This window comes from Mustela nigripes, chromosome 10, assembly GCF_022355385.1.
Source record: "Mustela nigripes isolate SB6536 chromosome 10, MUSNIG.SB6536, whole genome shotgun sequence".
Taxonomy (NCBI): domain Eukaryota; kingdom Metazoa; phylum Chordata; class Mammalia; order Carnivora; family Mustelidae; genus Mustela; species Mustela nigripes.
Window position 1 is genome coordinate 66,717,064 of NC_081566.1, and position 23,165 is coordinate 66,740,228.

Genomic DNA, 23,165 nt, shown 5'->3' on the forward strand with positions numbered 1-23,165 from the left:
GAAATAAAGTAATTCGGGAAGATTTCTCTGAACCCGGGGACCCTGGTCTCTGTCCTGAAGGAGCCCGCTGGGGGGGCCTCGCGCAAGGGACGAGACTGGACGAACACCAAGGGGCCCTGAAGACAAAGAGAGGGACAGTCGCCCCCACAAGGGACCCGTGTGCCAGTGACCGACCTCACGCTCCACAGCCTTCAGTGCCTTCTCAGCGATAACCAGGAGGACTCCCGAAGTGTTTCTCCCTGCAGAAATGCTCAGCCTCTGGGTAGAAGGAGCTGGAGGGACGTTGAGGAAGGGGCTTTTCCTTGGGTTCCAGCAGCTGCGCCCTCCGTGGAGATGGGTGGAAGGCTGTGCCCTAGACACGCACGCCTCCCCACCCAGTCCTCCCTCCCGACAGGGCCCTGCGCGCCCCAGGCCTGCTGCACTCTGCACCCCAGCTGGCTGCCAGGGTTCTGAGGCCTTGATCCCTGCCTGCTCCTGGACTGCAGACTGGGTCCGGCCCCCAGACCACTCAGCCTCCCCCATGCGTTGCACCACAATAGCCCCTTATCCAGTGAGGGGTGACCCCTGCCGTGGGGAGGGTCCCAGCCGAGTGGGTTCTTCCTTGGCTGCCCTCAGCCCTTGGGGACCACAGAGTTCTCTTACATCTCATCTTAATTATTTTGTCATAGTTTAATACCTCTTTATGGTAAAAGTCCCTGTTTGTTTGTTTGTTTGTTTGTTTTTATAAGATTTATTTATTTGAGAGAGAGACAGAGCAAGCCAGCAAGGGAAGAGGGGGAGGGGGAGGGAGAACCAGGCTCCCCCCTAAGCAGGGAGCGGGAAGCGGAGCTGAATCCCAGGACCCTGCCGTCATGATCTGAGCCGCGATCAAGGTTTTGGACGCTCACGCGACTGAGCCTCCCAGGCACCCCTAAATTTCCTGTTTAAATCACTGTGTGATTTTGTCTCCTGATCGGACCCAGGAGTCAGACACCTTGACCTCAGCAGTGATCCTAAAAGTGATGGAACAAAGCTTTCAGAGTTGTGCCAGGAAACACTTGCAGTCAAAATACGAGTCAGGCGGGGAGAGAATAAAGACATTTGAAATAAAGCCCTGAGAGCTTGGTGCTTCACACACCATGTGGCCTGCACTAGAGCAGGCCTGTGGGATCTACAGGAGGGGGCGGCACAGAGCCACAGGCCCACCACAGCGGGGGCGTGGGGAGGAACGGGCCGGCTCCTGCTGGGGGTCTGCAACAGAGGCAGCACCGAGCTCATCCTCACGCTCCGGGCCGGGCTCTGGCCTCCAGACACACTCAGCGGCCCGGCTCACGGGGCTTCCCAGCACTTCCCCTCCCCAGCAGGCCCGCAGCCCTGAGTCCCAAGTTCGACTCTCACACACACCCCGTCCCCTTCCTGGACCGCCACCTCCCACCCCAGGGATGGCGGGAAGGGGAGGGGAGGGGAGAACGCCAGACTCCCCTGAGAAGCAGAGGCTGTGAGTCGCACAGACCAACTCTCTTCCCCTTTCCACGGCTCAGGCTCCCGCTGATTGTGGGGAGGAGCCTGCGTGGTCCGACCAGGTTCCAGAACCGCCACCTTCCCTCTCCAGGTGCGCTCTGGCCGCGGGCTCCTGACCGCTGGGCTCAATGGGCTCTGGAGCTCCCGCGCGCCGCCCGGTGTGAGTGTGTGTGCTTCTTGCCTGGGGCCCCACGCGTAGAGAGCCCTACAGCAGGCACGCCCCCACGTGCACGCACACGCACCCGCACACTCAGGTGCAGCGCTGCACGTCCCCGGGAGGCCGTGTGGTTCAGCGTGAGGGCAGATGTGATGTCTGCCCCAGGAGATCCCTCCTGGCTCTGGCCCGTGGGGACCATCGTGAGTGCAGGCGTCAGGGCTGTTCCTCCCGGTCCAGGAGGAGCCAGCCTGGGGCCACCATCACCCAGATAACAACCACAAACGGCTGAACTGAAGCCCACTGGCCGTGTTCGGCCCTTGCTGACTGCAGCCCGGGATCAGCAAACCCCCGCCACCCTCCCCACCCCCATGCCCACATCGGGCCACCGCCTGTGTTTTAATAGCACACGATGGGTGGATCTCACGAAAGAAGCCAGACTTGAAATTGTACAGAGTACATGATTCAATTTCTATAAAATGCAAAAACTGGCAAAACTGATCTACGGTGGCTGGGGCGCCCGGGGGGCTCTGCCAGTGAAGCGTCTGCCTTCCACTCAGGTCATGATCCTGGAGTCATGGGATCAAGTCCTGCATGGGACTTGCTTCTCCCTGCTCCTGCTTCTCCCTCTGCCCCTCACCCAGCTTGTGCTCTCTCTCCCTCAAATAAATAAATAAAATGTAAAAAAAAAAAAAAAAAAAAAGACATGTATAAGAATATTCACAGCAAATTTATTCACAAAAGCAAAAGAGTCAAAACAGGGGTGCCTGGGTGGCTCAGTGGGTTAAAGCCTCTGCCTTCGGCTCAGGTCGTGATCTCAGGGTCCTGGGATCGAGTCCCGCATCGGGCTCTCTGCTCGGCAGGGAGTCTGCTTCCTCCTCTCTCTCTGCCTGCCTCTCTGTATCCTTGTGATCTCTGGCTGTCAAATAAATAAATAAAATCTAAAAAAAAAAGAGTGAAAACAGCCCATCCTCCAAGTGTCTACCAGCAGGAGAGGTAAACCAGTTGTCTGCTCACAGGTGGGAGCCCACACAGAGGCAGAGAGGCCATTATGTTAAACAAAATAAACCGCACACAGAAGATAACGTTCCATAAGATTCACTGTTGCCGAAATGCAGAAGGGGCAGACCCAATAGGTAGCGTTGTCAAAGCAGTGGTTCCTCTTGCGCAGCATGGGGACACGGAAGAAACTTCTGTTTGAAATAGTCTATATCTTGGTCTGGGAGGGGCTTTCCTGGATGTGTCCTATGCAAAAATTCACTAAGCTGTACACTAAGTTTAGTGCACTTCATGTCTATGCATAACATATGTCAATAAAAGAAGTATTTAATTTTTTTTAATTTTCAGCATAACAGTATTCATTATTTTTTCACCACACCCAGGGCTCCATGCAATCCGCGCCCTCTCTAATACCCCCCACCTGGTTCCCCGACCTCCCACCCCCCATATTTAATTTTTTAATTATTTTTTAAAGAGTTTATTTATTTCAGTGAGAGCGACAGCACAAGCAGGCAGCAACAGCCAGAGGGAGAGGGAGAAGCAGGCTCCGCGCTGAGCAGGGAACCCCACGTGGGGCTGGATGCCAGCGCGCTGGGAAGATGACCCAAGACACTTAACGGCTGAGCCCCGCAGGTGCCCTTGAATTGTCGGAGTTCTTTACGCGCTCTGGACACTAAACCCTTATCAAATGTGCGACTTGTGAGGCGATCTCTCCTACGCCATGTGCTGTCTTTCACTCTCTTTACAGTGGCTTTTTTTTTTTTTAAGAGAAGCGGGGGGTCAGCTTTTCCCTCTCCCTACTGCTCTCCCTGCTTGTACTCTCTCTGTGTCACATAAATAAATAAAATCTTTTTTTTTTAAAGATTTTATTTATCTGACAGAGATCACAAGCAGGCGGCAGTGGGGGTGGGGAGCAGGCTCCCCACCGAGCAGAGAACCCGACCCAGGGCTCGAATCCGGGACCCTGAGATCATGACCCGAGCTGAAGGCAGAGGCTTTAACCCACTGAGCCACCCAGGCACCCCAAATAAATAAAATCTTTAAAAAAAACCAAAAACCTACAATTCAAAAACAAAAAGACAAAAAAGAAATGAGGAAACACTTCAATGGACATTTCTCCAAGAAAGCTGTACAAATGACCGGCAAGCACATGGTCAACATCCTTAGTCACGAGAGAAACCCAGATGAAAAGCACGTGAGACAGGCTGGACCTCAGGGTGTTACACTAAGTGAAAGAAGTCAGACAGAGAAAGACAAATACCATAGGATTTCACTCATTCATGAAACCTAAAAAGCAAAACAAATGAACAAACAAACAAACGAAAAGCAGAAGTGACTCATAAATACAGAGAACAATCTGGCAGCTGCCAGAGAGGAGCGTGGGGGCATAGCACATGGCTGAAGGGAGCGGAAGGGGCACACTTCCAGGCGCGGAACGAACAGGTCTTGGGAATAAAAGGCACAGCATAGAGAAGTGAGGGGTATTGTCATCGCGCCGTATGGTGACAACAGGTGCCACACTTACCGCACAGCGTAAGTACAGACTTGTGGAACCTCCGTGTTGCACACCATTGCGCGTCAACTGTACTTCAGTGAAAACATAAAGCACAGGGAGATCCCACTTCCCGCCCACAGTAGACGGCTATAATGAAAACTCAAAAAGTAAATTAAGAAAAAAGGATAAGAACAAATGCTGGCAAAGATGTGCAGAAACAGGCACAGTTGCACTTTGTTGATGGGACTATAAAACGATGCAGCCGCTGTGGAAACCAGTTGGTGGTTCCTGGGTAAGTTAAAGACAGAACTGTCAGGATGACCCAGCAATTCCTTCTATATACTCCGAAGAGCCAAAATCGGCTGTTCAAACGAAAGCTTGCACAGGAATGTTCACAGCAGCCCTATACACAATAGCCAAAAGCTGGAAACAACCAAATGTTTATCACACGTGAATGGACAAACAAAATGCGGTCTCACATGACGGAAGGCTATTTGGTCCCCAAAAGGAATCCAGTACTGACACGTGCTATAACACAGATGAGCTCTGAAAACATCACACTAAGTGAAAGGAGCCAGAGAAACTAAAGGCCACATGTTATATGTTTTAATTTAAAAGAAATACGCACACTAGGCAAATCCATGGTGACAGATACCAGATTTGTGGTTGCCAAGGGCTTGGGGGGACGGAGAAATGTTGGGACTGCTTCCGGGAGCGAGGTTTCCATTTAGGATGATGAGTGGGCTCTGGAACCAGATAGTGGTAATGGTGTGAATGCACTTAATGCCTCTGAATTCTGTATTCAGGCATCCACGGTCCTTTCCTTTCCCCGGCAGCCCCCCTCACCCCTGCAGGACCTCAGTGAACCCGGTGTCCCACACGCCTCCTCCCCACACTCAGGCCCACACGAGCCGTCGCGGGGCTCCGGGGGACAGAGAAAGTGTCCTTCCCCAGGTGTCTCGGGCCCCAGTCACAGCAGCATGGACAATCTCTGCAGACTCTCCGGCCCAGGAAGACCTCGCGCTGTCCTGGCCTCAGGACGCCCACATCCTCTGTCCAAAAGCGCTCATTTCTTAAGGAAAAACATGCAGGTTTGTTTTTTTTATACATTCTAGGCCCTGGGAAATGTCTGGGAAAGGCCTTTGTCCTCCGGCAAGATGAAGCGGACACCCCCCCCCCCCCACAGCGGGAAGCCCCCAGAGGAGCCAGGAGCTGGCGGTCTCTTACCTGGGCCAGGCCGTGGGCCTTCAGGCGTGGCTGTGTGGCAGCCGAGAGCCACCCCGCCTGGGCCGTCCCTGACCCCCTGGCCGCGGCTCGCCCCACTCAGAGCCCTGCGCAGCCTGGGTGTCGCTTCCCGACTTTGTTCCCAGAGCAGAGTTGAGTGGAAGATGGGCCCCTCCCTTGGGCTCCAGAGGGACGGAGCCGGGCCTCTCCCAATGGAGGGTCCCCTGAAGTGGAGGCCACGGCTCCCCGTCCTGGGTCTTCGTTAGGGACCCGCTCCCGTGGGCACGGAGGGGCTGGAGCCACCGCCCGCCTGTCCCCATTCCCTGGTGGGGCCCGGCCAGCCTGAGCGCCGTGCCTTCCCCGCAGAAGGGTTTGTTCTGAGTCTCCTCCTCGGGGCGGACACGGGGCCGCCACGACCCAGCCTGGGTCACAAGCCCCGTGAGCAGCAGCCCGGACCCCGCGCCATCGGGCAGGGTGGTGGCCTCCCTCGGGGACCCGCGTGGCGCCTGGTGCAGGCGGCCTGAAGACAGCGCGCCCCTTGCTGCGGGGGGCGCTGCGCCAAGACCAGCCCAAGTTGAGGAAAATAATGTCCCGTGTGGGGCTTGTCGGGAGGAGCTGGGGGGTCCAACCGAGAGCTGAGTGCCGAGGCCGGGGCTGCGCCGGGAGGGGACAGAAGTCCGTGTCGAGCTGAACGAGGGGACTCTGTCACTTAAGGACCTGGACTAAACCAAGGAGCTCAGAGCCCAGTGGCGAGGAAGCACCTCCAGGACTGGAGAAGCAGGGGTGATACCACACAGAGGAGGAGGGGGAGATGGAAGCCAAGTCAGCAAGTAAGCTCAGGCCTGGAAAGGTCCAGGGGTCACGTGGAGGTCAAAGGTGATCCCAGGGAGGCATTGGGGGGCGCCTGGGCGGCACCGTTAAGCTCTGCCTTCGGCTCAGGCGAGTTCTCCTGAGGAAGGGGCGTCCTCTGTCTGACGTCTCCCCTCCGGGCTTCGCACCTGCTCGGAACTCGGAGAAGACGGTCACTGTGACAGGAAGGACTGCTTAGGTCACCGGGGAACCGACTGCCGCTCCCCGCACACCCGGGACACAGCCTCGCCTGCTCCGCTGCCTGCCGGGAACCTCCCTTCGTCTGGGAGTCTCAGCCGTGGTCTACACCTGCGCTCCTTGAGGTTCACGTCTGTGAAAAGCCAGGAAGCCGTGAGGCCGGTGCCCGGGGGAAAAACAAGACATCGGGTACCAAAGCATCAACATGGATTCACCTGGCTCTTTCCCCACCGGCCACCCTGCGTGGGAACGTGTGGTGGCTTATTCGGAAAAGGAAACGGCTCCAGGCCCCGAGGGCCCGCCTGCCCACGGCCCCTCCGGCTGAGGCTCAGTCCCAGGACCGGTGCGGAGACCCCCCCGGACGCCGCTTCCTCCCTCAGCACAGACCCACCCACTGAATCCCGTTTCGGAAGGTCTCTACGTTTACTGCTGGACTCGATTACAGATTAGCAAAGAGACACATTACACACTTCTCAGAAACTGGAATTTTATAAAAAGGCATTTTTTTCTCTTATGTCCATAAAATGATATAATTCTTGCAAGTATAGAAATGTGTCATAAATTATACAGAATGTTCCTTAATTACAGCTCAATGCAACTTGGTACTGCTTCCCTCCCTAAAAAAACGAGAGAGAACCAAAAAAATAATATATATATAGCTGTATATATATATATATATATATATTTATATATTTATATAATATAGACAAATCAAATATGAAAAAAAAATCATTTCCTCTTTGGTATAAAAATCAGACTCTCACCTTGAGAGACACACAAACAGACATGATGTTGGGTTTGTAAACTGTGTGGCCAAAAGGAATTTCCCTGTTGAGCTTCCCCTTGGTCCCTGCCCAGCCCACCTCCCTTGAGGCTGCCACACTGAGTGAGGCCTGAGGGCCCTTCCCAACCCCACACCAGCCCTCAGCAACCGCTGCACTACCTGGGCTGAACTGGGAGCGACCACCCCGAAGCTCCAGGTGGGCTGCGGATGGGGGGAGGGAGGGACAGAGAGGCCGAGGCCCAGGCCCAGCCCGGCACCGCCGCCCCCAGCCGGCTGGCCCAGCCCTCCTACTCCTCCACACCTCTTGCTGGGCCTGGAGGCGAGGGACCCCCCCATAGACAAGAAGGGAGAAGCAGAGGTCAACTTCCCCTTTCAGACCCGTCTCTGGTCCCAGGTGTAGACGCAGGAAAATGCCAGACGATGCCAGAGGAAGACAGGCAGGACTCTGCTAACGAACTCAGATCAAAATTTAAAATGACAGAAATCTTTTTCTGGACTACATCTCACATCGGCCTTAGGTCAGACATGACAGGACTGTGCACCCGGGCTCAGCCCAACACCAGCAGGACTTACGGACCAGGAACAGACACGTATGTTGGGGGAGGAAGGAGCCCGTCCCTCTCGAGGTGAGGGAAGGAGGCGGCCCCAAGTCCTCCTCCGGGCTCTGTGCACCCCTCGGGCAGACGGGTGCCTTCCTCCCTGAGCGCTGGTTCCTCCGGACCCCCCCCCCCCCCAGCCAGCCAGGGCACCCCTGGGGGCCGGCCTCCTGTTCCCACAACATAGAAGTCACTCAGAAACCCCCTCTCCTGCCAAATAAGAAACACAAACCCGAACTGGACACAAACACAATCAAGGAGAGACACACACAACGTGCAGGGCCCGTGGGCCGCAGCAGATCTCTGGCTTTCCCGGCGTGATACATTCTTGTGTAATTCAGGAACAGAGGCTCTTGGCCCCCTCTGGGGAGTGGGAGTAAAAAAATACAGAGATTATAGTCTGCCTGCGGGATCCACGCAGGGCCAGGGCAGACCCAATCTCAACTTCTTCAGTTTTTGGTTCCACGTCAGACCCTTCCCTGGGGCCCGCTCGAGGCCCCGCGTCCCCCCAATCCCACGCCTGGCCGCAGGTGGCCACCGCAGGCGCCCGCAGGTAGGACAGAGCCCGCGGGGAGGGTGCGGGGCGCCCCCGGAGCAGCCCTCAGCCCCTGAGGGGCTTGTGAGGCCCCGCGCTGGGGCTGCCCGCGCTGTCGCTCTTCTTGCGCCGCAGGCCCTCGAGCCAGCCGGAGCTGGAGCGCGCGCTGAAGCCGGCCAGCGCCAGGGAGCTGAGCCGCATGTTCTTGCCCGACATGATGAGCTCCCCGAAGCCTTCCTGGTGCGAGAAGGCGTAGCCCGAGCGGCGGGAGCTGGTGCGGCCCACGCGGCGCAGGCAGCGGTGCTGGGCCTTCTGCTTCTTCCTCACCAGCTGGCTGTAGCGCACCTGGGGCAGGGCAGCGCAGGGAGGGGCCGCGTTGGTGACCCCTCGGTGTCACGGGCAAGGGACCCCGCCCCCCACGCCCCCAGCCCCCTGTGTGAGGAACCCAGAGCCTCGGGGATGGGAGGCTGCGCTGGGGGGGCGGGGTCTGTCCCAAGAAACAGCAGGGGGACGCCACGCCAGGCGCCACCCGCACACACGCTCCCTCCACAGGGCTCCCTGTCCCGCCCCAGTCCCCACTGCCCGCGGCTCACTGTGTCTGAGAGATCCGGCTTCAGGCTCAGCTTGAGGAATCGGAAGGCGACCACGGGCATGACGCAGACAGCCGTGGTGAGCGTGATGGTCAGCCACACCGTCGGCTGCGCCAGAGTGTTCTGGGCGTTGCCTGGGGAAGCAAGCAGCCGGTGGCCCCGGGGTCACCCGGAGACAAGGGCCGGCCCCCTCTCGCTCCGGAGTCCTCACTGCTCCCCACTCTGCTGCAGGACCTTCCCCCACTGCCCTCCTCTGCTGGCAGAACCTCCAGGCAAGCCCCCTTGGGACTACCAGTCTCTCGGCCAGGCTGACTCCTCCCCTTTATGCAGACTTCTCTGTGCCAACGTCACCTTTTCCAGGCGTCTTCTCTGACTACCCTCTCCCCACCCTGCTTGATGTTCTTCCCAAGACTCATTAATTCTAAACGTTCCATCTGCTAACTTGTAAAGGGTGTCACGGAAGCACGAAGCCCTGGAGAGCGAGGACTGTCCCTGCCATCAGGGGCCGCCCCCTGCAGCGCTCGGGACCGTGACTGACGCCCCCGCAGTGCTCGGGACCGTGAGTGGCACCGAGCAGGAGCCGGCTGAACAGCGGAGGAAGAGCAGATCGGAACGGACGCACCCCTGCACCTGTCCTTCCCGTCGGGCCTCCTGAGCAGCCTCTCTCTATTTCCGCCACCCTGCCCGTCCAGACGCCGGGCATCAGTCACTGAGGTAGCTCCTCACTGGCCACCAGACTCCTCTCTCTGAAGTAACCCTTTAACGCCACTCCCCCTCTCCTTCCTCAAAAAAAGGACTCCCAGGGGAATAAATCAGGACCCGACAGCACAGTGTTGGTGCCTCCAACGTCCTTCCTACCTCTCACCTGCCTCGCCTACACTTCCGGCTCCCCGGCTTGGAGTGGGCCTCACAGCAGCCTCCCCTGTGGACCTTCCCCGGCCAAGTCCCCCCGGCCAAGTCCCCCCGACAGTCATCTGCTGATCATGAGCAGGTCAGCCCTCCCTTTGAGCCTGACCCCCATGGCCTGGATACGGAGGCCCTCTGAGGCCCGGCCCGGGGCAGAGACAGCCCGATGTGCCCCCAGCAGCTTGCCAGGCACCCGGCGCGTGGGGCCAGCATTCCCAGTGTTCCCCGGTGCTTGCGAGGCACCCGCCCCGTCCGTGGGGAACCACTGCAGGGACGCACCCACAAACCGGAACTGGTTCGGAAACATGTCGAAGAGCCCGTTGCTGTGCATGGCAAAGAGGATGGCGAAATAGACGGCCAGGCTGCCCCAGATGAAGAAGTGGTTGATGGCTGTCCAGTAGCCGGTGTCCAGCCCGATCTGAGGAGGGCGGTGGTCACAGCAGGAAGAGCGACCCCCTTCCCCAGCCCACCCTGCCTACCCCAGTCCAGCCGGCCTCACACCTGCACGCTGACCACGATGACCAGGGACGTGGCCACGGTGACAGCGAAGGACTGGTAGTCGGCCAGCTGGGTGCCATCGTCCCGCGTGGCCTCGGCGAACACCCCGTACGGTATAAAGAACATGAGCACGGACGTGTAGATGCCCTGCGCGATGCAGATGAAGAACTCCCGCTTGTTGAAGAGGAGGTTCAGCTGGCCTGGCTCGTACAGCTTGGGGTACTCCATGCTCCGCTGCTCCGGGACGTCCTGGGCGGGGACCACAGGGGCCTCAGGACCCCCGAGGGCAGACCCCGTCCAGCTTCCTCCCTACCAGAGTCTCTGACAGCTAGACCCCGCCTCCACCCCACCCAGGAAAGTCCCAGGGCAGCGGCAGCCGGGCGGGAGCACAGCCGTCCCAGCGCCCCCCCCCGCCCCTGCTGCCCCTCACCTGGTCGAAGACCCCCATGGCTAGGACCGGGAGGGAGGTGTACACAATGTTGTAAAGCGTGATAAAATACTGATCGTAGACTGTCTGGGAAGAGAACACAGAGCAGGAGAGGGTGAGCACACGCTCTTCCCCGCAGACTGGGCGGGGAGAGATGGCTGAGCGAGGCCTCGGGTACCCTCTGGAGCCCGTCTCTACGCCCTGAACAAGTGTTCATTTGTTCTCATTTTTTTTTTTTAAGTAGACGCCTCACCGGGTCTGGCGCTCGAACTCACAACCCGAGACAGAAAGTCGCAGGACTAGGAGCCCCTCGGTACGTTTCCTGAACGCACGAGCCAGACCACGCTGGGCCCCGGAGAGTGATGCCGCACAGAGGACAGCTGTGGTGAGGCCCCGGCGGCGCTCACAGACAGGCCACAGCGGCCGCGGGCACCCTACCTGGGCGGAGAAGCCGCAGAAGAAGCCAAACCAGAAGTGGACCATGGTGAAGGCGAAGTTCTTGTAGAAGAAATAGCAGAGGAACTTGCACATGCGCAGGTAGGACCAGCGGCCGTGCACCAGCAGGAGGCGCTGCAGGAACTTGAACTGGGAGAAGGAGTAGTCGGAGGCCAGCACAGCCTGGATGCCCTCCTGGCCACTGATGCCCACGCCGATGTGAGCCGCTAGGGGGACAGGAGGCGGCGAAGGGAAGCCGAGTGTCACACACGCAGAACCCCAGCAGCCTGGAGCCCCCCCCCGCACACCCACACCCACCCTTGATCATGCTGACGTCATTGGCTCCGTCCCCGATGGCCAGCGTCACAGCTTTCTTGTGTTTCTTAACCAACTCCACCACCTGTGCCTTCTGCAAAGGGGTCACGCGGCAGCAGATGACGGCTCTGCAGGCACAGGCCGTCTCCAGGAACTCCAGCTCCATGTCCGCCTCCAGCGCGTGGGCCTGGAACACAGAGCCTCAGAGAGCCCCCGCTCCCCCGGGCCGACCGGGAGTCGCGCTGAGGCCGGGGGACTGACAGCGAGGCAGATGACCAGCCACGCGGAGAGAAGGGCTCCCTGTAGGCGCTCACCAAGCTGTGCCCATTGATGACCAGGGCGTACTCCCCGGCAACGGCCTCCAGGACAGAAGGGAGCTTGGCAGACGAACGCTTCTCCGGGCAGGTGAAGCCATTCCCCACCGCGTGGGGCGAGTCCAGCATCTTCTCCCGGGCTTTTCTGGGGAGGGGAAAGGCGCCCGTGGGCTCCAGCACAGAAGCAGGGCCTGTAAGGGCAGGACACCTTCCACCTCGGCCTGCGTCTACCTGAGCTCCTCCCGCACTTCCAGGACCGTGTGGCCGGTGACGATGAACACCTCTGCCATGTCGTCCGTCAACATCTTGCAGGAATAGCCGATGTTCACGGCCGTTTCTACAACAGAGACCGAGGAGCTCGGCACGCTCTCCAGCCTGAGGTCTAGGCTCACGCAAGGGCCCGGCGGGGCTGCCCCCAGGCGCCGGGCTCTCACCTTGCTTATCCCCGGTCAGCACCCATATCTTGATGTTGGCCAACGTCAGGAGGGCGATGGTCTCCGGAACCCCCTGCTGAAGCTTGTCCTCGATGGCTGTTGCACCCAGCAGCTGAAAATACCACAAGGGCTCCGGACAGGAGAGTCCCGGCACAAGCCCCCCGGCCTCCCCGTCAGCCCACTGTACAGCCCGTACCACCATGTCGCTCTCCACCTCCTCGTACACGCTGGCCAGCCTGTCCTCCCGGCTGTCCTGGGCCAGGCTGGCCTGGAGCCGTCTCTGGGCCCAGCCCCCGTAGTACTCTTCGTCCAGGTCCTTGTACGCCAGGACCAGGGTCCGCAGCCCTTCCCCGGCATACTCCTGGGGACAGAGCCCAGAGGGTCAGCCGGCCCCTCCCCGCCCACAACGCAGGCCCTGCACCACAGGGTCTGTCCGGACACCTACATTCAGGTGGTCCGTGGTGGTGCTGAGCAGCTCCTGGGGGGAGGGGTGCAACCTGTCCAGCAGGATAGTGTCGGCCCCTTTGCAGTAGAGTCGGATCCTCCCTTCTGGATTCCGCACTACAATCGGGGCAGGGGAGACAGTCCCAGAAGGACTCAGGCAGGCCAAGACCCCCAACCGACCTCATCAGCCAGGGCCCCTTGGGCCCCCGGCACCCCTCCCCCGCCGCAGGCCCCGCGCCGTCCAGGCGCCGCCCCAGCCCGGCCCCGGCCTCACCGATGACGGACATCCGCTTGCGGATGTTGTTGAAGTCCAGGATGGCCAGCAGCTGGTAGGTGACGGCTGTGCCCATCTCGTGCACGGTGATGGTTTTGGGAGTGCGAGAGCGGAACACAAAACCGAAGTTCCTGGCCGCGGTAACCAGGGCGCCCTCGTCCGGGGACTGCGCCTTGTAGTACAGCTCGCCTGGGCGGGTGGCAAGAGCCCAGGGTCTAAGTGGCCGCCCCGGCCGTGACCTGCCCAGGAAGGCCCGCCTGGCCGCGCCCCAGAGCAGACCCGAGGTCCGCCGTCAGGCTGGGAGAGCGCGAGGCAGCCCCGGGCTCACCTTCGTTCTTTTCTTCAGACATGACGGTGTGACACAGAGAAAGGAGGCGGAAGAACTCGTGCGCGTGGGGGTCGCCCATCTTAACGGCCTCCAGGAGGCTGGAGTCCCAGAAGACGAACTTCTTGTCAGCCAAAGGGTTGAAGGAGAAGTCCACGGGCTCTGGCCTCTAGGGCGGGAAGAGGGCCATGGTCGAGGGCGGCCGTCAGGCTGCACCCCAGCCTGGCCATGCCCAGCCCGCTGTTTTCTGCTCTTCACAGCCCTCGACCCCACCCGCTACGGACCCCACGTCACCCTCCGGCTCCCGAGTCTTCCCGAACACATCCGCCTGTCCCGGCAGCCTCCACCCCGGGCCCGGACCCACCGTGACTGAGCTTACCTCTCCCAATTCGGCTTTGTGTCCCAGGACATCGAACACGTCCCCTACGCACACAAGACAGAAGATGAAGCCGCAGCAGCACTCGGCGCCGCGGATGAAGGGCACCAGCCCAGAACCCCACAGGCACCTGGAGCCCTCGTTGAGTGCCGCGGCCCCAGCACGCCCCTCCCGCTCGGCCCCCAGCACCCCCCAGATGCCTTTCACCCCACAGGCCAAACACCGGGCAAACCCCACACACAACCACAGGCCCGAGTTGGTAGAGAAAGCAGTGAGCCCTGCACACCCCCTGCCCCAGGTCACCCCAGGGCCCGGCCACAAGCCCATGGCAGCAAGGCTACACTGGGGACCACAGTTGTGGTCCAGAGATGCAAGAGGGCCCAGAATGCAGCATGGGAAGGGCCGAGCCCTCCATCGCCACCCCGTATCTGCGGCCCGACCTAGGGCACAAGGCAGACGCTCCCCCAACCCCCCGCCCCACAGGTCCACGCAGGGAGGCAGCCAAGCCTGTGTCCAGACGGCGGCAGCGGCGGGGGGGGGGGGGGGGCGGCGCAGCCCTACCGTAGCTGCGGCCGCTGACGGAGCACTTGCTGAAGGCCATGACGTTCTGCGTGAGCGTGCCCGTCTTGTCGGAGAAGACGTACTCCACCTGGCCCAGCTCCTCGCTCAGGGTGGTGGTGCGAGCCTCCGCGGGCGTCCGCTTCTTCGCACAGAACATCTTCTTGTCCCAGTTGATGAAGTAGCTGTGGCCCAGGCGGATGACCTCCACGCTGCACGGGGGACAGGAGGTCAGGCTCGGGCAGGGAGCCACGGACGGGACCCACCCGCACGGGCCTCCGCGGCAGGCCCCCCCCCCCCCCGCCTGGGGGCAGACAGGACAGACTGACGGACGGATACCTGGGCACAGAACCTGGGAGGGAAAGGCAAGGAGAGCCTGAAAGTGGAGCAGGCCACTCCCTGCGGCCGCCAGGAGCTCCCTGACCCCGACCCTGTGATGCTCTCCGGACAAGAGGGGGCAAAGGGCCTGGACAGGCGGGGCACACAGCACAGGCGGAGGAGGAAGGAACCGCAGACACGGCGCTCGGCCGGCGCTTACCTCAGGACTAATTACACAGAAACCATGCAGAGAAAACAAGAGAAAGCGTGTGAGGGAGGGATGAGCGAGACACAGCGAGGGCACAGGCCCCCACTGCCCGCCGCAAGCACTGTCCTTCCGCCACCGTCTCGCGCGCGACCACTCCGGCCCGGCGACCCCCGCAGGGTGCTTTCCGCCAGGTCCGACACGGACCGTGGGCACCCCAGGCAGGGGACCGAGCCGGGGGGGCGCCGCTGGAGCCCTGTGTGGCCTGACCGAGGACCCCAGCCGGCCAGAGGGGTCTTCTCAGCCTTCCCCCCGCGGAGCGGCTCTCACCCCCCGCACAGCCCGGAGCCCGAGCAGAGAGCGAGAGGCTTTCCTGGCAGCCACCTCGGACGCCAGGGGCAGGGACGAAGCTCAGACAGAAGCCCAGGATGGGGACGGGCCAGATGTAAACAGAAAAGCGCCTGAGCAGGCCCCAGGGAGCAGAGGCGGCCAGGACATCCCCCCCCACCGTCTCATCCTCTAATGCCGCATCTCCTGTCAACGCACCGGCAACGCGAACGCACCGGCACGGCGCGGGGGAGAAGGTGGGACGGACCGTTCCCAGGTTACATGCGGAAACCGAGACTCCTGGCGGCCAGGAGCCTCCTGTCCGTGTTCTAGAAAAGCCCAAGTCTTAGCACGAGATGCCGTTGGCACTGGGACTCGGGACGGCACCCGGGGCGGGTGTGTGAAGGAAACGGGCCGGGCCCTTGGGAAGAGCCCCGTGCCTCCAGACAGACTTTTCTTGCACAGGTCTCGGGCCCTCGCCCCCAAGAGCAAGACTGTAAGCACGCGGAAGTTTCTTTCCTCCGACTATCTTCCTGCTGCTTCCCCCCGGCCCCGCGCTGTTCACACACTCCGGGCCTCAAGCGTCCCCCACGTGCCTGAGCTCCTACTCGCCGCACTCCGCCGCCAGCCAAGGCTTCGGACCTGTTCCTGGGACTCTTTTCTAAGGACTCTCAGTGTTTACTAAGGACTGACAAAGCGTCAAGACCTTTTGTCAGGAACCAGATGAGCGGGAACCCGGTCCTGCCCTGTGCTGCTGCCAGCAGGTGACCTTTCCGAGGGTCGCACCTCCAGGCCTCTGTGCCTGTCCTCTCCCCCAGGCCCCTGCACCCGCCAGCCTCCTCTTCAGAGAGGCCCTCTCTGACGAATGGCCCAGGGGCTGATGCTCCTCACCCCGGTGCTGTCACAGTGGGGTCGCAGGGTCTCGGCGCCTCGCATCCCCTCCCAGCCTGCGGCTCCCGAGGCAGACAGAGGGTTGCACACCTGCGTCCCCTGTGCTCACACTCACTGCAGGGGGAGGGACTCCCATAGCACTCGGTCCCATTTCGTTTCAGAAGGCATTTAGATTTTTCTTTCTACGCGACTGAAGCTCCTGCAGGGCACGGGGTCTGTCCCTAACATGTCTCTGTGGCATGCATGGCCGAAGTCAGCATGCGGGCAACCCGTGCCGGCTAAATCGGACTCTTTCTGTCACGACCGTCCAAAGTGCTGGAAACCGTGACAAAGCTTGCTCCGCACACAAAGGTAAACAGCGAACAAGATGCTCGAGGCACAAGGAGCTCCAGGTTCCTTCCCCAAGGGTCCACCTTCACCAAGAGTCTGCCGAGGGACCGCCCAAACTTCCCGGGAGACCCAGGCAGAGGGAGCACCTACCTGACGTAGAGCGATATGGGCACGACGGTGTTGAGGATGATGATGTAGGACCAGAAGGAGAGGAAGCCAGAGAAGAAGGCACTGTCCACCGCCTCGTCCCAGGGCAGGTAGGCCTGGAAGCGCGCTCCGACCTCATGCTCCCAGATGGCATTGCCGATGGCCAGGATCACCCCCATGCAGACCAGGAACCCGAAAATCTGGTGAGGAACGGGAAACAGAGGCGAGGTGGCAACTCAGGAGGCCCCCAAAATCAAGTGCATCCCTGAAGGTCACAGCCCATACCCCAAACCCTCAAAGGCTCAGGCATCTCTAAAACGGCGCCACGCTAGCCCAAGAAGCACCCAGGACTGCTGAGAGCTCGTGGTCCGCCAACTGTCACACGGTCCTGTCTCTGAGCACCTGTGTCCACTGTGTGATGCAGGCGCCCTTCCCGGATGGTCAGAGGGTGCGAGCGCTCACGGCAAATCCTCGTCTACTCGAACTAGCTTCCCCAGGTGGGAGGCAACGCCAGGCTTCTGCAATGTTCACTATCTCATACAGATCGCCAGAAACGTTTTTAACCAGGGAAACACATTTTATCTTCATAAATTAGATTATTTGAAAGCAAAAGAGTTTAAAGATTGTAAAAGATTGGGCGCCTGGCTGGCTCAGTCCGTGCAGCATCTGCCTTAGGCTCAGTCATGATCCTGAGGTCCTGGGATCGAGCCCCAGGTCGGGCTCCCCGCGGGGAGCCTGCTGCTCCCTCCACCTCCTGCTCCCACTTGTGTTCTTTTTCTCGCATGCGCTCTCTCCCTCTCAAACAAATAAAATAATGAATAAAATAAACCTCGCAGTCCCTGGAACAGAACCATAAAAAAATCCTGGCGGTTAAGAGAAAAGAGAGCACTGTCTGATTTCAGACATCTGTTTCCAAAGGTGTGCTCACCATCCACGCTCTGGAACCAAACAGGAACCACCCAGGTGCCCAAGGACCGCCGAGGGGTGATGCGAGCCCTCATGTGAGACTTAACCACTCTCTGGGGTGAGGTCTGGCAAACCCTTTAAGGCCGGAGCGGACTGGCTTCGCAGAGGCTGGTCCAACCTTTGCAAGCCGGCGTGCAGGGGGCTGGCAGCGGGCGGCGGGGCGCCAAGCAGGGGAGGAGAGCCCAACGAGGACCTCCAATCTCCGGGCCAACAAGAGGAGGATTCAGGAAAGCCCAGAAACTAAAACAGTAAGGTCTCCTTTGGGACCCTCCACTCTGAGACGTCAGGGGGAAGACCCGTTCGTTATCCAGCCACCAAATGGAAGTTTTTCGTTTAACTCCTCCATCCCTGTGAAGGGCTCCTTGTCCCCGGCAAAAGCCAACAGAAGCGGACACGCTGCGCTAAGTGGCCACCGTAACTGCAACCTCAAGAGGGGAAGACCCCTTTCCGCTCTGTGCACCCGATTCGATCCGGTCCCTACGGGTCCCGCCTGAAGGAGCCTCGAGCGGCGGGAGCAAGGGCACGGGGGGGGGGGGGGGGGGGGGGGGGGCGGCGGGGAGGAGCCTCACCCAGAGCACCAGCGTATTCATCAGCCGGTCGATGCTGGTTCTCTTGAACTTGGTCCTGCCGCTGTTCTGCATCAGCTTCGTGTCGGGACCTAGGAGGGAAGGGAAGCCGGGGGAAGCCAAGGCAGCACCGGGCCCAACCGGCCGCCGGCCAGAGCGAGGACACCGCGAGCTGGGGAGGGGCGGGCTGGGGGCGGGGGTTCCGGCCCCTGGAGGCTCTGCCCCCCGCCCCCCGCCCAGTCCAGAGAGCTGGGGGCCAGAGAGCTGGGGGCCGGGGGCGCACACGCAGGTTCCGCCTCCCGCCAGAGGCTCGGTGTTGTGCTGCCCGCTCCCACTCCGCGCCAGCTCCCGCCACCCAGGCTCACCCGCGAACACCACCAGGCCGAAGCACCACTCGGTGTTGCGCAGCACGCAGCCCCGCAGCAGCATGTTCTGGTTGCTCAGCGGGAACTTGCTCTCCTTCCAGTACAGCGTCCCGCTGAACCTGTCCAGCTTGTTGTTGGGCGGCTCGCATACCACCTCCCCTGCGCGGGCACAGAGTGGACACGCCGCTGCGGGAGGTGACCCAAGTAACTCATGGCCAACTCGTGGCCGGGAGCGCGGGGGCAGGAGCGCCCTCGGCCTGGGGACCCCACGAGGGGCCCAGCTCTACAGAAGTGACAGCATAGGTCCCCACAGGTTTACTGAAGCGGCGACTGAACAGTGAAACCCCAGAAACCAGAAGCAACTGCACGGCGGAGGGATGCCCAGTGAGGCGGCCGGGGAAGGAGGCTGGTCTCTGGGAAGTGCCAGGCGCCCGCGTGCCTGAAGGACGCAGCAGGTAAGGAGAGGCTGCTGTGGGGACTTGGGGGCCGCAGGGCCCCACTGCTTTGTGCTTGGGTTTGTGCAAACACAGAGCGTGCAAGCACAACCACTGAAGGGGCCCTGCACCTGGCCCGAGGGCGAAACCAGGGCGCAGGAGGCTCGCTTCTCACACAGATCATGGTTTGTTCCTCTAGCAAAGGAGCAAACATCATCAACCAGGGCCAAATGAGAACGAACCGAACTTCTCTCTACACACACAGCCAGGAGGGAGCCAGCGGCGGCGAACTCAGGCAGGCGGGGGCCACCCTACACGCTGACACTCCCCCACCAAGAAAGATCTGGGGAGCTGCCGCCCAGTGAGCCGTGCAACTGAAACCCCAAAACCCACCCCACCTCCTCCACCCACAAGTCGCTTCTCCAAAGTCTCTCACCATCAAACTTGGCGAGCCTACTGATGTCTCCCAGCTCCGAGGTGACTGGGATCGCCTGGCGCACTTTCATGTTGGTCTCCCTGGAAGGACAGTGTCCCTAAGTTCCGGTTCCCACTCTTTCCTCCAGATTCTGCCTGGGAGCACCTGACCTCTGGGCATCACCCACCTCCACATACCCAAAACTTTTCTGATCCCGAAAAACTGTCCAAGGGGTATAGACTCCAGACCTGGGAATCTCTTCCAGAAAACAAGCTTTTTACCCTTAAGGAGGCAGGAGATGAGTGGCGCTGGGCATCTGACCTACCCGTCGAGTTCTGCTGTCTCTATGTAACACAGGCCGTGGGGCTCACTGCTGGAAAGGAGGAGGAGATCCGCCTAGAGAGAAAATCCAGTGAGGAGCCCAAAGGCCCAACCCTCCACTTGCGATGCACTCTTTGCTGATCCCTGAGTATTCTTGGTTTGCTTAGTCCCAAGCCTGACGGCTAGGAAGACGCCAGCCCCACGCGTATTAATATGACACAGAAGCTCCCCACTCAGGGAGCTCAGGTGGCACTGTCCGTTAAACGTCTGATGCTTCATGATCCCAGGGTTCTGGGATCGAGCCCCGCATCGGGCTCTCTGCTCAGCGGGGAGCCTGCTTCCCTCCTCTCTCTCTGCCTCTCTGCCTGCTTGTGATCCCTGTCAAATAAATGAATAAAATCTTAAAAAAAAAAAAAAAAAAAAAAAGCATCCAACCCTTGATTTCGGCTCAGATCATGATCTCAGGATTGTGAGCTCGAGCCACATGGTGGGCTCTGCACTGGGTGTGGGCCCCGCTGAGGATTCTCCCTCTGCCCCTCCTCCCACCATTCACACAGGCACGCACACATGCACTCTCCCTCAAAAAGTAAATAAATAGGGCGCCTGGGTGGCTCAGTGGGTTAAGCCGCTGCCTTCGGCTCAGGTCATGATCTCAGGGTCCTGGGATCGAGTCCCGCATCCAGCTCTCTGCTCAGCAGGGAGCCTGCTTCCCTCTCTCTCTCTCTGCCTGCCTCTCTGTCTACTGTGATCTCTCTCTGTCAAATAAATAAATAAAATCTTAAAAAAAAAAAAAAAGTAAATAAATAAAACATATGGGAAAAAAACAGCTCCACTCAAGAAAGTTCAATCCATGCGTGATTATGAGGCTGCCGGAAATCAGGAAAGACTCATTTCTTTCCGCCAATGAAAACGGAAGTGACATGCAGCCCTAGAGGGCCACCTTGTCCCTTACCGCCACAAACTGATTATTTTCCAGCTTGATGATATCACCAACACAGACGTTCATCCATGGCTCTTGCTGGAGGCTGAGGCAATGAGAGGTCAGGAGAGGCTGTCAGTAGCAAGAGAAGTTCCTGGGGACCCCCTCCTCCTGAAGGCCCTCGGCCTCCACCGAGCACTCACCTCCCACGGATCAGCACTTGGGACTGCCGGTTATTCACCTGGTTATCACTCTTGTGGCGGAACTGAAAAGAACTAGACATCAGACGCCTTCCCCACTCCCAGGGACTGAGACGGTCAGTGGGATGCTAAGCGTCCGGGGTCCCGCCTTGAGTGCACCTGTCCACAGATGTACGCTCTCCCGGGCTCCAACCCCTGCCCCTGGCCAAGGTGCTGCAGGTCTAGGGGCCAGGTGGGGGATGGCAGCAACCTGCTCTCCCCCGTGGGCAGAGGAGAGCAAGCTGGGAGTGGGGGTGAGGAAGAGGGGCAGGAAGGGGAGAATGGAAGCCGCTCACATAGTCATCCGTGGCGTCTTTAACAGCCGTGATGGCGAGGACGAGAACCAAAGGCACGATGGTGGTGAACCAGGACAGGGAGGACACCTGCGGGATCAACTGCAGGGGAAAGAGGGCGTGGCTCAGAGGCCCCGCCCATCCCCTCCCCCGACCCCACCTCCCTCTCCCTGGATTTGCCTTCAGGAGTCACCAAGGGTCTACCTGCAGAATGAGAAGGAACAGGAAGTAGGTATTGGCAACTTCCTGGAACTGCTCGAAGAGGTTGACAGGCAGGAAGGTGAGGATATTGTACTTGGAGGTCTTGATGCAGTTACTCTGCGGCAGGCAGGGCGAGATCAACAAGCAGCCTCGACCCCCCACCCAGAGCCAGGCAGTGCTGCCCCCTCCAGCCTCCCTCCCCAAACCTCTGCCCCCAAAAGCCAGCAAGCACAGGCCTGGCAGGGGAAGGGCAGCAAGAAGGGAGCCTTCTGGGGCCCACCGTCCTGCAGTACCACTGGGTGAAGGTCAGCCTAGCCTCCAAGGGCAAGTGGCCCGGGGGCTGCTTCTGTCCCCTAACCCCCACCTCCAGGGGGCCACGTCCCCCCCCACACTCAGGAGGAGGGAGCAGGCCAGCCAGAGGCACTCACCGCATACTGGAATTTCTCGTTGTATTCCCGGTCGTTGGCTCGAGCCCGCCTTTCTTCTTCTGCAACAGAAAGAGGATGATGCCGCCTTCAGAAGGGGCCCAGGGGGGCCCAACGCCCTGTCAGGGCTACCCATTTTGTGGGTCTTCCACTGAGGGCTCTTGGCTCCTTCCACAGGACAGTTTTAAGGAGCTGGTGCCCCACCTGAGGTGGGGCTCGCTCTTCCCTCCGGTCCCTCTCACCACTAGCCTGGCCTTTTGGCTCCGCAGGCATTCATTCACAGGACAAGACCAGCAGTGTCAAGGTCTTCTGCTAGGGGCACTCAGTTCCCCTCCCCCATCCCTTTAATTAACACCTTAGCTTCAGGGATCCCCAGAGCAGCAGCTGCAGACAAAGAGGAACCCAAGCAGGCCTAGCCACTGCCCTCCTCCCAACCTGGGGGTGGGGTGGGTGGCAAGCCAGGGGGTCACCCTGCTCCGCACAAGTGCTCTGCCGCAGCCTCCCAGCCCCACAGCCCCACGTGCAGCACCCCTCCGCTTGTCACATGTCACCCGCAGAGCCTTCTGACTGGCCCACAATGACATCACCTTATTTCAAAGCTCATCTTCCAGTGGGGGGGGGGTCAGGGATATGGGTCACGCAGAACAAGACGGCGATGAAGGAGGCAGGACCGGGATGTACTTTAAAGGGCTGTAACCCTTCCTGTGCCATCTGCGCATCTCGCCCTTAACACACCTGCCACCCACAGAGTGGCACCTATCCTGAACACTCGCTCATCTGGGGCTGCAGGTACCAAGTTCATGTCCCAAAACGGGGGACTGTCCTGTAAAGGGATCTCCAGACCACCTCTGGGGGTCACAAGGACCACAGGCTGAAAAGGGGGGGGGTCCCTGGCGCAGCAGGGAGCACAATGCATTCAACCAGCGCAGGAGCCAAATGCTGCATTACAGACCCCCTCACCCCTCCAGACCCCTGCAGAGCACAGCGCAGGAACAAAACCTGGGCACGGGGCTCCCTCCGCCTACTCGGAGGGCTCCTTCCCTCCCAGAAACTTCCCCAGCGGGGACCCCTCGCTCTGAGCCCCCTGCGTTGTCTCCAGAGACCGTGCAAGCGAGAGGCAGGGCCCTGACCGTTCCGGGGCCGGATCTCTGGAAAGGAGAGGACCAGGGACAGCTGGGGACAGCCCAATGGGAGGGTGGGAGGGAAAAGCACGGACCCGGGAGAGCTGCTAGGGGCTGCCTCCCGTTACCTGTCCCCCAAGAGGGCTTCTTTCTGCTCCAGGAGGGGGGCGCCCCGGCCCGGGCCCACTTCTCGGGCATCTCCTTGGGGACCGTCATGATCCCGGTTTGAGCGGGGGAGGGCGGGCTGTCTGTCGGTCTGTCCTCGGCCTCAGCGGCGCGGATGCGGCGGCCCCCCGGGCAGGCGCAAAAGCCGCGGCCGCTGAGAGGGGAGCCCCGGCCGCCGGGCGCGCGCCCCACCTGCAGCCCCGGCCATCCCCGCGGCCGCCGCCCCCAGGCCGGCCGCCCGCGCGCCCAGTGGCCCGAGCGCGGCGCGCGCCCCGGCTCCGCCCCCC

The 23,165-nt window shown here is 60.5% G+C and overlaps 1 protein-coding gene across 5 annotated transcripts in view; it reads right to left on the reverse strand.

The window, feature by feature from the left end:
* Positions 1-7,652: 7,652 nt before the first annotated feature.
* ATP8B2 (ATPase phospholipid transporting 8B2) overlaps positions 7,653-23,165 on the reverse strand; it is an 18,430-nt gene continuing 2,917 nt past the window's right edge. Inside the window, exons 1-27 of one of the 5 annotated variants that reach the window (XM_059413851.1) lie at positions 22,842-23,075; positions 21,596-21,654; positions 21,171-21,284; positions 20,970-21,068; positions 20,638-20,699; positions 20,468-20,540; positions 19,520-19,590; positions 19,216-19,295; positions 18,346-18,504; positions 17,984-18,072; positions 16,452-16,648; positions 14,234-14,442; positions 13,676-13,719; positions 13,300-13,465; positions 12,972-13,160; positions 12,699-12,814; positions 12,450-12,614; positions 12,254-12,365; positions 12,051-12,156; positions 11,820-11,964; positions 11,509-11,692; positions 11,194-11,417; positions 10,759-10,842; positions 10,332-10,577; positions 10,110-10,248; positions 8,928-9,058; positions 7,653-8,679 (exon numbers count right to left, since the gene is read on the reverse strand). In XM_059413851.1, coding sequence (XP_059269834.1) covers positions 8,401-8,679; positions 8,928-9,058; positions 10,110-10,248; positions 10,332-10,577; positions 10,759-10,842; positions 11,194-11,417; positions 11,509-11,692; positions 11,820-11,964; positions 12,051-12,156; positions 12,254-12,365; positions 12,450-12,614; positions 12,699-12,814; positions 12,972-13,160; positions 13,300-13,465; positions 13,676-13,719; positions 14,234-14,442; positions 16,452-16,648; positions 17,984-18,072; positions 18,346-18,504; positions 19,216-19,295; positions 19,520-19,590; positions 20,468-20,540; positions 20,638-20,699; positions 20,970-21,068; positions 21,171-21,284; positions 21,596-21,654; positions 22,842-22,929 — 3,630 coding nt within the window. In that variant the 5' untranslated portion in view covers positions 22,930-23,075 and the 3' untranslated portion in view covers positions 7,653-8,400. Of the gene's footprint in view, positions 8,680-8,927; positions 9,059-10,109; positions 10,249-10,331; positions 10,578-10,758; positions 10,843-11,193; positions 11,418-11,508; positions 11,693-11,819; positions 11,965-12,050; positions 12,157-12,253; positions 12,366-12,449; positions 12,615-12,698; positions 12,815-12,971; positions 13,161-13,299; positions 13,466-13,675; positions 13,720-14,233; positions 14,443-16,451; positions 16,649-17,983; positions 18,073-18,345; positions 18,505-19,215; positions 19,296-19,475; positions 19,591-20,467; positions 20,541-20,637; positions 20,700-20,969; positions 21,069-21,170; positions 21,285-21,595; positions 21,655-22,841; positions 23,076-23,165 lie in introns of those variants that run through there. The other 4 variants (XM_059413852.1, XM_059413854.1, XM_059413853.1 and 1 more) reach the window with 4 other exon arrangements.